The sequence below is a fragment of the Fusarium verticillioides genome, chromosome 7 (assembly GCF_000149555.1).
Source record: "Fusarium verticillioides 7600 chromosome 7, whole genome shotgun sequence".
Lineage (NCBI taxonomy): Eukaryota > Fungi > Ascomycota > Sordariomycetes > Hypocreales > Nectriaceae > Fusarium > Fusarium verticillioides.
Window position 1 is genome coordinate 1,946,490 of NC_031681.1, and position 10,897 is coordinate 1,957,386.

At 47.4% G+C, this 10,897-nt stretch overlaps 4 protein-coding genes across 6 annotated transcripts; all 4 read left to right on the forward strand.

Moving 5' to 3' along the window:
• Position 1: 1 nt before the first annotated feature.
• On the forward strand, positions 2 to 1,932 carry FVEG_07156 (hypothetical protein). Of its 2 annotated transcripts, XM_018895729.1 has the most exons (5): positions 2 to 247; positions 306 to 578; positions 663 to 1,210; positions 1,277 to 1,514; positions 1,580 to 1,932. In XM_018895729.1, exons 2-5 carry the CDS (start codon positions 478 to 480, stop codon positions 1,713 to 1,715), a joined length of 1,023 nt encoding a protein of 340 aa, XP_018753050.1. In that variant the 5' UTR covers positions 2 to 247; positions 306 to 477; the 3' UTR covers positions 1,716 to 1,932. The 2 variants fall into 2 exon arrangements, with proteins under 2 accessions (XP_018753050.1, XP_018753051.1); XM_018895730.1 differs by having other exon boundaries at positions 247 to 578.
• A 433-nt stretch (positions 1,933 to 2,365) lies between these two features.
• On the forward strand, positions 2,366 to 3,392 carry FVEG_07157 (60S ribosomal protein L29). Its single transcript, XM_018895731.1, has 4 exons — positions 2,366 to 2,476; positions 2,537 to 2,588; positions 2,641 to 2,743; positions 2,816 to 3,392. The coding sequence occupies exons 1-4, from the start codon at positions 2,470 to 2,472 to the stop codon at positions 2,849 to 2,851; spliced, it is 198 nt and encodes a 65-aa protein (XP_018753052.1). The 5' UTR covers positions 2,366 to 2,469; the 3' UTR covers positions 2,852 to 3,392.
• Positions 3,393 to 3,688: 296 nt separating this feature from the next.
• On the forward strand, positions 3,689 to 6,520 carry FVEG_07158 (protein VTS1). 2 transcript variants are annotated; one of them, XM_018895733.1, is made up of 4 exons: positions 3,689 to 3,923; positions 4,058 to 4,770; positions 4,827 to 6,137; positions 6,191 to 6,520. In XM_018895733.1, exons 2-4 carry the CDS (start codon positions 4,251 to 4,253, stop codon positions 6,217 to 6,219), a joined length of 1,860 nt encoding a protein of 619 aa, XP_018753054.1. In that variant the 5' UTR covers positions 3,689 to 3,923; positions 4,058 to 4,250; the 3' UTR covers positions 6,220 to 6,520. The 2 variants fall into 2 exon arrangements, with proteins under 2 accessions (XP_018753054.1, XP_018753053.1); XM_018895732.1 differs by having other exon boundaries at positions 3,689 to 4,770.
• Positions 6,521 to 6,680: 160 nt separating this feature from the next.
• Positions 6,681 to 9,895, forward strand: FVEG_07159 (hypothetical protein; the record flags this gene model as incomplete). The annotated part of the gene is made up of 6 exons (XM_018895734.1): positions 6,681 to 6,811; positions 6,860 to 7,916; positions 7,965 to 8,769; positions 8,829 to 9,056; positions 9,107 to 9,421; positions 9,474 to 9,895. Exons 1-6 carry the CDS (start codon positions 6,804 to 6,806, stop codon positions 9,893 to 9,895), a joined length of 2,835 nt encoding a protein of 944 aa, XP_018753055.1. The 5' UTR covers positions 6,681 to 6,803.
• Between the last annotated feature and the right edge of the window lie 1,002 nt (positions 9,896 to 10,897).

A 10,897-nucleotide genomic window follows, 5' to 3' on the forward strand; every position in this document is an offset into this window, starting at 1 on the left:
TCGTACCTCCATAATAACGTCATTGGCTTACCTTGACCATCCATGATATCACTACCTATTTTACTAGCCTACCTCACTCGAGGCTCGAGTCCCCCAGGTTAATAGAGAAGAGGCTCACTAACCGAGGTTCCATCCCGCGGGTCAAAATCAAATCACAGGCGGGGGCCCACCAAATCTGCCGAGACCGGTAGACTCGAACCTCGGCCCCGAACCGGTAGCGGATGGACCGTTTTAATCTTTGTCTGAGGTACAGACACCTTACCTTACCTTACCTCACGTAGATAATCATGGACTGACCCAGCAAGTACAACATCGCGATAGAATAGACATTTAGTGTGAGCTGTGTGTCTCTTCCTCCTCCTCCTCCTCCTCCTCCTCTTCTTCCCCTTTCCCATCCCCATCCCCATCCCAATCCCCATCCTGCTCTTGAACAAGATAAGATCTAGCTAGGTCCTCCCTGTTCACAGCTCGTCCAAAATGGCTGCGCAATCAAAGCCTGAGATCTCCCCCTGGGGCCGCGCTGTCGCTGGAGCTACAGGTGCTGTTCTTGCGAACGCGCTGGTCTACCCCCTTGATATGTAAGTTGTGTATCCGTATTTCGACATGATTTTAGTTTTGCTCCGTACTGCACATCAAGACTGACTGACTCTCCAAATAAATAGTGTCAAGACTCGTCTTCAAGTTCAAGTCAAGCCCGATCCTTCAAAAGGCCCTTCCTCATCCGATGAACCACACTACACCTCGACATGGGATGCCATCTCGCGTATTGTCGCCGATGATGGAGTCAAGGGCCTCTATGCTGGCATGAATGGCTCTCTCATTGGTGTCGCCTCAACCAACTTTGCCTACTTCTACTGGTACACCATTGTCAGGACCCTGTATCTCAAGTCTCGCAAGACAGACGTCCACCCCTCCACCGTGGTCGAACTCGCTTTGGGTGCTGTCGCCGGAGCCATTGCCCAGGTCTTTACCATTCCTGTTGCTGTTGTTACCACGCGCCAGCAGACGGCAAGCAAAAGCGACCGCAAAGGTCTCATAGACACCGCTCGTGAGGTCATCGATGGTCCAGATGGTGTATCGGGTCTCTGGCGCGGTCTGAAGGCCAGTCTCGTCCTTGTCGTCAACCCTGCCATCACTTATGGCGCATACGAGCGACTAAAGGACGTCCTCTACCCTGGCAAGACCAACCTGAGACCAGCGGAAGCATTCTGTAAGTCTCCAACAAACAAGAATGATAACTATCTGTACACTTGCATGAGTTGACTGTCGTTGGTAGTACTGGGAGCCATGTCCAAGGCGCTCGCAACCATTGCTACTCAACCACTTATCGTGGCCAAAGTTGGTCTTCAGTCCAAGCCTCCACCGGTCCGAAATGGCAAGCCCTTCACCAGTTTTGTCGAGGTGATGAAGTTCATCATTGAGCACGAAGGTATCCTGGGTCTTTTCAAGGGTATTGGACCGCAGATCTTGAAGGGGCTCATCGTCCAAGGCATCCTCATGACCACAAAGGAGAGGTAGGATCCACCCCTTGACTCCCTCCAGCAATCATTCGCAGCGACTGACATTGTTATGCCTGCAGGGTTGAGCTCATGTTCGTACTTTTGATCCGATATATCAAATCTATTCGCCTTCAGAAACTCGGCAAGACAGCTGAGAAGACTGCAGCTGCAGCCGCCGCACACAGCGTTGCGGCTAAACCCGTCACAACAGCATAGACAGTGAACAGTTGATCCTTAGAAACAGCATCGGTGTTTGGGATATTGACATTCTGCAATTTGGGAATAGAAGCCGGATTGGTGTTTTATGTTTGGACGTTTTGCGATAGTATTAAGCGCGCACTATTCCTCCCAATGATGGGGAAACCTTCAACCTGCATTGTAACCAATTGTGGCTATATAGTAGCAATACAGACCATTAAATATTGATGCGTTAGTCAACACCAGCGTCGACTCGGAGCAGAGGCATGAGACAGCCAGCAGATGTCCATGTATCTGCAAGTGTACCGTGTCACTATTTTCTTCTCATCGTAAACCGCCGCAAATGAAATCAATACCTAGTTGGGGGGTATTTCGGGTTGGTGTGGCACATGCTAACATCAGTTTATCACTTGGCCTCAAAGAGCAAGAAAAGGTCAGACTTTGATACACAGTATCAAAACAACCCAGAAAAAGGTAGGTATCATAGACTTATGCTTAACGACACAGTCTTTCTTTAGGATCGAGGTCCTGAGCTTTTTTTTCTCTCATGCTTGTAGCTTGGCCTAGATATCTGCCTACCCTAGCTACCCTAGGTTCTGGCTCCATCAGATCCAAGGTGGAGCTCTCACTTAGCAGCACGTGCAAGCCTGCCCTCTGCCAGCATCAAATGACCCACATCGATTCCTCTAGGGTTGTGATCGCACACAATTCCAGCTTTCTCCTCGCAACTTCGTGATCCGTCTCCGTCGACACAGGGAATCAATCAGCAGCAATGGCGAGTACGTGCAGCCTCAGAGGACGCTTCGAGGCAGAATCGTAGATCACTGACATTGTCGCAGAGTCAAAGAACAGCTCCCAGCACAACCAGTCGCGCAAGGCGCACAGGAACGGGTAATTATATCGAATTTCCCAACATTGTCGACTGTCGCTGACTCTTGCGCAGTATCAAGAAGCCCAAGACTTCTCGCTACCCCTCTCTCAAGGGTACCGATCCCAAGTTTCGACGAAACCATCGACATGCTCTTCACGGCAACATGAAGGCCTTGGTACGAAACGCACCCACCGAATGAAGCGACATGTGCCCGCGCACCGAAACAACTGGCTAACCAGATCTACAGAAGGAGGCTAAGGAGGGCAAGCGCGAGACCGTCTAAGATACCTATCGGCAAGGGAAAACGGAGGCGTCAATTTGGAGCATTCGCATTGCTCGGTTACGGCACACAAACGATAGAACTCACGCAAAAAATGAAACGATGGAAATACAGACCCATGCGGTCAGCCCGACGAGAAGATGGTGGCAGTCGACAGGTCCCGTCCCGGCGTTCAACGTTTTGATGGCCCCGAGTAAAAGCATGTTGCCTGGTTTCCATTCCAGGGACATGAGGTAGTAGACGGAAAAACTTCTACCTGAATTCCATGCTACAAGGTCCAATATGCAGTGAATTTGCCCGTGACATGCTGTCCAGAAACTAATCTGTTCCATTTTCTTCGTATCGTCAGTTGAATCGCTGACCTACCTATTCTTGTGACTCGCTAGTAGTGGTCGTGTACCCTGAACTTTGAGCTGCACCATGCCCCCCCCTGTTTCAAATGCTTTGTCGCTGAACCTGCCGTTCGATCATCTGGTAGAGAGAGTGTTTCCATTCATGTCTCAAACCTTGTGATAGATCTTAATACCCATCTCGTCGTACCGTCTCATTGCGTCAACTGCCCGCTGTTAACCAATCAGTATATCTAGGTTGGTACATACTGTACCTAGGATTGGTTCCGTAGCTATCTCCAACTTGACTAATTAGACCTTTCCTGGAGACTCTACCACCGTTTCGATCATGGCAAGGTTAGTACTGATAACCAAGGACGTTTTGCCACTTTGAAACCTGAAAAGCGCCTGAGGCAACAATGTTTATTCGCAAGGATTAATGGCCTTTTTCTGCTACCGATAGGCCCGTGAGCCCTTGGCGGGCGGGCACGCACTCCCCGATTAGGTAAGCCCAGGGGCTGAGGCCTTCGCGCAGTAGGCTACCTAGGTGCTAAGTTATCGGAACACGAAGCCATTCTCTTCTGCTTCCGATCATCCCTGTGTCCTTGACGAGCCAAACTCTAGAGGACGCCGGTCCTTTGCTTCATACGTCGGCGGGATTTAATCAGGATTTCTGTGGCCTGCCTGGAAGCAGACTTCGTCCCTTCTTTGACTACCTGTACCTACTTAGGTGTCGTTTATACTCGGTATGACGCCTCCCCCTCTCTTTCGGTTGCTTCTGCTTTCTCCTTCTATTTCTGTTTCTTCTTCCAAGACTGTCGTACCAGCTTGGGAAAATCTCTTGAACAAAGGGGCTACCTACTGACATTGCTACTCGCAGCACTGTCGTCGTTTGGCAGATAATGTTCTAAATTTCCTGCCTTGCTTCAAGTCTTAAGCTCCTTTGAGGTCAGCCGGTCACTGCAGGAGTCGAGAGACGATTCTTGTAACATCTTTGCTTGCCACCGTCACATTCTGCACTCGTCACTATTTACTACTACCAATAACCCTTTCGAAATCACCAACCCTCGATAATGCTCAACATGTCTGGAAACCACGTCATCGGAAACAGAAACAGCACGCCCGAGGCCAATAGCACCTCGACCTTGAGGCCACCGTCCTCTCGAGCCGTTGGTTCTGGTCATTCGCTTCGCGCCTCGGCCGACATGGCGTCCCTAACTGGTCCTTCCCCCTCCAGCCGCATTCGACCCTCTTCCGATTTCTATGGGCAGGCTCAGCAGAACCTTGGCCCCAACAACGCCGAATCGGACTCTCAGGACAAGATTGCCCAGCAGTGGATTGCCGACATTGACCAGTACGAAACAACGCTGGAAGAGATGGCTGCTGCTACTCTGGACCAGGACTTCAAGGACGAGCTCAGTGCCATTGAGCAATGGTTTCGTGTCTTGAGTGAGGCTGAACGCACCGCCGCTTTGTATGCCCTCCTGCAGCAGACAACCCAGGTTCAGATCCGCTTTTTCATCCAGGTCCTCCAGCAAATGGGAAAAAATCATCCCATGTCGGGGGTTTTGTCCCCTGCCAGCTTCGACAAAGGTATGTTTGTTGACATTGTCAGATTTGATCCACCTCTAACGTGCCATTTTCCCCAGATCCTATGTCAAACCGTCTAAGTGATGCAATGAACAAGCTCAATGTCGACTCTGCCCGTAATTCCATGGCCCGTAACTCGGTTATCGCCCCATCCAACAAGCGACATTCAGGACTCGACCCCTCCACCATCAGTGCCATGTTCCCCGATGCCGCAGCAGCCATTGCCACAGAGAAGGCCAAGTTCACCCAGCAGACTGGGAACCCGCCCTCATCGAACCGTAACAGTGCCGCTTTGGATCATCGTTCGTCCATGGCTGCTCCATCTATCAGTGCGCCCCAGGATAGCCGTGATGCTGGACCTGCTAGTTCTTCGCCTTGGAATAGTGGCGGTAACGCAGACTCTGGCAAGGCACCCTCTGCTCAGGCCCCCATGGGCCAGTTTGTGCAGCCAACACCATCTGGTGGGCTTCGCTCTCCACGTCCGCAATTGTCAAGCAACAACACGATCCAGCAAACGACTCTTACTGCCCCGGATAAGAACCCCGGGGACCTGCCTTTGCTTTCACCGTACAATGCTGGCAGCGGCAACTGGGCGTCAATGGTAAACACCCCTATGACTGGCACCTTCAACACAGCCAACACCGGAGGTAACCAAGCCGATATGGTTGCCAACGCCACTGCCATGAAACTCGCAGCTTTGTCTACAGTCAATAACCGGTTCGCATTGGATGACGTGCGCAAGTACCGCCGAACTAGGTCTAATGACGGCACGCAAGGACAGAATCCTGTCTCCGTTGGTCCACAGCCTGGAATCAACCTCCCAAACACGAATGTCGTCATGATCAACGAACATGGCCAGGTCCTTAGTAGAGAACAGCTCATGGCGCTCCAGGCGCAGCAAAACCTTGGTTTGGGTGGTCAGCGCTCTCGTCCCAGCTCTCCTGGAATCGCCATGCAACCTGGAGTACCTCATATGGCACCGTTCACCTCACCACAGAATAATGGATTCCTTAGTGCGTACGATGTGTCCTCGCCACTGATTACAGGCGGTATGCAGCCGGTCAACTTGGGTGGCCTTGGGATGCCTGGCCACGAGGGCTACTTATCTGATCATTCGGACATGGTTCGTGGCCGATCTCCTCGTGGGAGACGAGGCAGCTCCAAGCCTCCTGAGGACCCGACCGACCCAACCTTGCTGCAGGACATTCCCAGTTGGCTCCGCAGCCTCCGCCTTCACAAGTACACCGATAATCTCAAGGATATGAAGTGGACGGACCTCATCGAGTTGGACGACAAGGCCCTGGAAGAGCGTGGCGTCAACGCCCTCGGTGCACGCCGAAAGATGCTCAAGGTTTTTGAACAGGTCAAGGGTAAGTACTTTCAAGCCAGATTTGTTGAGATCAGTGTACTGATGATGTCGCAGAAGCCAAGGCCGATGGAAAGCTGGGCTAGAATCACCACAACCGGGCATGCCCATATATAGACCTGCGAAAATGGACGTCGAGTGGTTCAACTTTGCACACATGGTGTTGGACATGGGTTACAGTCCTGTTACATTTCTGTTGCAGACTCGATTTAGTATTTTACATTAAGAAGGAAGGTCGCCGTGGATCAAAATTAATAGTTCGAGTGTGAAAACTAATGACTTTCCACGAGATCATGTTGACCGTAAAGTCTTGCCTTATTTTCACCTCCAAGGTTTATTCACCTCATCCTTCCTTGTCCAGATGACTCCGTAAGAATGATTTGTGCTCTCTGACTCTTTTGGTCGATGGTCTCATTTTGGATCGAAGACCCTTCTAACAGGTCGTAGTTGTTATACGTGTATGGTGGAGGATTTGCATGAATGCGGCATGTGCTTGTTTCTGTCACGTGCTGACATCCATATTTAGCCACACTTAGGAAGCGCGCCACAGCCATCCCATCTTTGTCACTACCGCGACCTCTGCTAAGTTACTGACTGCACCCGGCACACCTTGTCCAACCAGAGAATGCCCGCATCTTGATAATTCAATTCAAGCCCAGAAGAAAACAAGATGGAAAGGTCGGTATCGTTTCTCATTGGAGACATGAATATACTGATTGAAAACAGGCAACAAGACAACGCCTCAGATGCAGACTCTGACCTGGAGGAGCTGGAGGGAGATATTGCAAAGTTAGACGAGACTGTTCGAACCTTTTTGGCTGATCAACGGGGTGAGAATGATGCCTCACCTGCAGCCCGTGGCCTCCCGCGAGGTAAAGGAGCACGAGGTCCACGGAAAGCAGCAAAACCTCGAGGAGACATCACAGCAAGACTATCCAAAGTAAACCAAGCTTTCCTGAGCGGCGACTACCCATTAGCACTGGATCTTGTTTTTGAAGTCATCAGAATCAATGCTGAAACGCACCAAGCATGGACAACTCTATCATCAATCTTCCGCGAGCAAGGTGACATGAGCAAATCGCTATCAGCGATGGTCTATGCTGCTCATCTCCGCCCAAAGGACGTGCATGGCTGGCTCCAGTGCGCATCATTCGCACTTGAGAACGTTGCAGATGACGAAGCCGGAAATCTCAACACAGCAAGACTTTGCTATTCTGCGGCGCTGCGGGCCGATCACACGAACATCAAAGCTCGCTTGGGCAAAGGTCTGGTCTGTCACAGACAGGGCCATCTTGCAGCGGCCATCTCCGACTACAAAGTTGTTTTGGAGCATCGACCCTTTGATATTGACATCGTCAGAAAACTTGCTGAGGCTTGTGTTGACAATAAACAAGCTGAGGCCGCTGTCCCGAGCGCAATCGCAGCCTATAAACAATTCTTTGACCATGAAAGGGCGAAGCCGCAGGCGGAGATCATGGAAGCTCCTTGGCATGATATAGGGATTTACGTGGAACTTTTTGCATCGACAGGACGTTATCAGGAAGCTATACAAGAATCCAAGTCACTCTCTCGATGGCTATTGGGTCGAGAGGCAGAAGACTACTGGGACCAATGGACTTCTGACGATCGCGAATGGGACATGGACGACGAACGGCGGGTTGCTGTGCCGAGTTTCACTGCAGGTGTCTGGAGTCCTGACACTTATGGTCAGTCGTTTCCTTGGGACCTGCGTGCTCGATTGGCAATATACAGGTTTCGGCTGGGTGACGAGGATGAGGCAATGGTAAGGTCCCAGTTGATTCTAACGATCATGGCTAACGTTTGGTGATAGAGGCATCTGCTGTGGTTTGAGCCGGAATCCATCCTCACTAGGGAATTTGCGGGCGATTTTCCCTTTCTAACGTTTGATCTGGCTGAAGAGTTGGCCCATCGTGGCCATACACCTCTGGCAATTTCATATTATCAGATACTTCGAGATTTACCTGGCGATCCTGATGCAACCATTCTTTTACAACTGGGACGATGCTATTCGGCAGTTGGAGAGACGGCCACAGCTGAGGAGTATTTTCTCGCTGCCATTGACGCTGATGAAGACAACATTGACGCCCGTATCGAACTGGCTAACATGTACGAGAAGGCTAGAGAGGAGGAAGAAGCTCTCATCCTAGCAGCCGAGGCAATGGCCCTCCGACAAGCTCGAGATCAAAACTTAGAAGGCCATCAAGACTCTATCACAGACCTTGAGCAGTCAAGTCGTCGGGCTCCACGACGAACCCAGGCTGTTCCTCGAAGAACAGATGCATTCGGAAAGCGGCTTATTCCACGACGATATCGACCGAAACGACTGGCTGGTGCTGACAAACGCCGACAAGAGGAGCAAGCTCGTGCCATGAAGCTGACTGAACAGTACGAGATTGTGCAAGATTTGCGTAAAAAGATTAAAGAAGGACAACATAACCTGATTCCGACTTGGATGGCTTCGTCGAAGGAGCTTGTGGACGAGTTTCGATCGATCAAGAAATTCTACACCTGGGATAAGTATTTGCACTTCCTGGGCCCGAAGAACCATCTGCAACAGCATGAAGCCAATAAACCGCAAAACGAGCTGTCACAGATGTACGAAAGACTTGCCAGGAGTGAGTCGCACGCGTTCGATTTGTCAAATATTCTATATTGCTAACATGAATTTCAAAAGCCCTTGCTCCACAGCCAGGGAGCGAAGGCCGAGACGATGGGACCTCAAAGCCCGATGCCCATCAAGGAATTTCCTTCAACAACTGGCTTGACTTGTTTTTGGATTACGCTATTGGCCTGGCCATTGCTCACCGACGCGACGAAGCATATCAAGTTTGTGAAGCTGCCCGAGATTCGACTGCTTTTCAAGCACCGGAGCATGGCTTTATGATTCATGTGGCATGGAGCGGTGAGTTGATCAGCCATGACATTGCTCACTTCAGTTACTGATCGAGCTAGTCTGCGCCATTTATACAAGCGATGAGGAGAAGTGTATCGCGACAGCTCGCCAATTAATGAGAGATGGTGCCACGTCTGATTCATATCGCATGTTTGCCTTACTGTCCAACCTATGTCAGTCTCCTGTATCCTGGTATACGTCAGGGCCTGCACAGAAATACATTCTCCGACAGATCAAGGCTATGGATGAGGCTTACAATGGCGATGAGACCAATTCCGAAAGGGAGGAGAACGGGGAGCCAGTCCTTGATGCATGTGTTCTTATGCTTTACGGCCACATTCTTTTTACATCGACAAGCTACACATACGCATTAGGTAGGACAACCATGTCTTTCGTCATTGTGAAGTTGCTTACTCTTAGATCCAGGCTACTTCTTACGATCGTTGGCCCTGGACCCTGAGAATCCCATGGTGAATCTGAGTCTAGGGCTGGCATATGTTCACTATGGCCTCAAGCGTCAGTCAACCAACCGTCAATACCTGCTACTGCAAGGGCAGACCTATTTGTTACGATATGTTGAGCTGGGACAGCCAGGAGTCACGGAGAGAGGCACTTGGACCAAGGCCGAAGCATACTACAATATCGGCCGCCTCTACCAGCTGTTAGGCGTCAATTATTTGGCCCATGACTATTACTCAAGAGCCAAGAAGGCCTGCCAAGGATCTTATAGATATAATGAGGCTAAAGGTCTTGAGGCTATGATCTTGAGTAATGAGTTAATATCTTTAATTATAAATCAGAATAGTATTAAAGCCCTTACTTTACTTAAAGTAAAGATTAAACTTTAATAAAAGTTTTTTAAAAGTTTTTTTTAAACTTTTTTTTAATATTAATAAAAAAACTATTAATATTAAAAAGTAATAATTTTTTAATAATAATATATACTTAAGTATTAATTAATTATATTTAATTTTAATTTTATTAAATTACTATTAATATTACTATTTATTACTTTAATATTAATTATTATTTTATAAAATAAATATATTTAATTAAGTAAATTTTATTCAATTAATTATAGTTTTATTTTTTTTTAAATTACTATTAGCTTTATTTAAAGCTATTAAGCTTTTAACTTTATAAATAAAGGCTTAAATAGTAAGGGCCTTATAGTAAGCTAAAATTATAAAAGTTAATATTAATTAAAGTTTATTTACTTTAAGTAATATAATTATTACTTTAATTAAGTAATATAAATACTACTTTTTAATAGCTATATTAACTTTTTTCTTTTACTTTAGCTAAAAGATCTTTAATTAACTTTTATAATATATTAAGCTTAATATATTTATTATAAAGTATATTTCTAAACTTAACTTTCTTTTTATTAATTATAATTATTAATATTAATTATAGCTATTAATATAAATATTAGCAACTGTAACCAATAAAGGGAAAGTTAAGTCGGGGAACGTACTTTATAATAGGTGCACCAGGCCCGGTATGTTATAAAGGTCGATTGAAGATATCTTAGTCTTTTAACTAGGGTAAAGGAAGAAGGTCGACACAGCTGCCAAGGGGCAGTACTTATACTGCTTAGTTAAGGTAGTAATTACGCCACTTAAGGCAGATAAACCTTAACTGATTTTAAGCTTTATAATTCTAGCTTACTATAAGGGCCTTACTATTTAAGCTATTATATAAAAAGTTAAAAGCTTAATAGCCCTAAATAAGGCTAATAGTAATTAAAAAAAAATAGCTATTAATATAATACTTATATAAAATAGCTTTTTAAATATTAATTAGCTATATTTACTTTTAATTTAAAATTTTTATATTACTTTATATTA

Excerpts from the sequence above, each read along its gene's own strand:
- FVEG_07156 (XM_018895729.1), top strand. The coding sequence starts at position 478 with ATGGCTGCGCAATCAAAGCCTGAGATCTCCCCCTGGGGCCGCGCTGTC. Across the intron at positions 1,211-1,276 it reads GAGACCAGCGGAAGCATTCT|TACTGGGAGCCATGTCCAAG; the intron begins GTAAGTCTCCAA and ends TGTCGTTGGTAG. Across the intron at positions 1,515-1,579 it reads CTCATGACCACAAAGGAGAG|GGTTGAGCTCATGTTCGTAC; the intron begins GTAGGATCCACC and ends TTATGCCTGCAG.
- FVEG_07157 (XM_018895731.1), top strand. Across the intron at positions 2,589-2,640 it reads CGCAAGGCGCACAGGAACGG|TATCAAGAAGCCCAAGACTT; the intron begins GTAATTATATCG and ends ACTCTTGCGCAG. Across the intron at positions 2,744-2,815 it reads ACGGCAACATGAAGGCCTTG|AAGGAGGCTAAGGAGGGCAA; the intron begins GTACGAAACGCA and ends CCAGATCTACAG.
- FVEG_07158 (XM_018895732.1), top strand. The coding sequence starts at position 4,251 with ATGCTCAACATGTCTGGAAACCACGTCATCGGAAACAGAAACAGCACG. Across the intron at positions 4,771-4,826 it reads CCCTGCCAGCTTCGACAAAG|ATCCTATGTCAAACCGTCTA; the intron begins GTATGTTTGTTG and ends CATTTTCCCCAG. Across the intron at positions 6,138-6,190 it reads GGTTTTTGAACAGGTCAAGG|AAGCCAAGGCCGATGGAAAG; the intron begins GTAAGTACTTTC and ends ATGATGTCGCAG.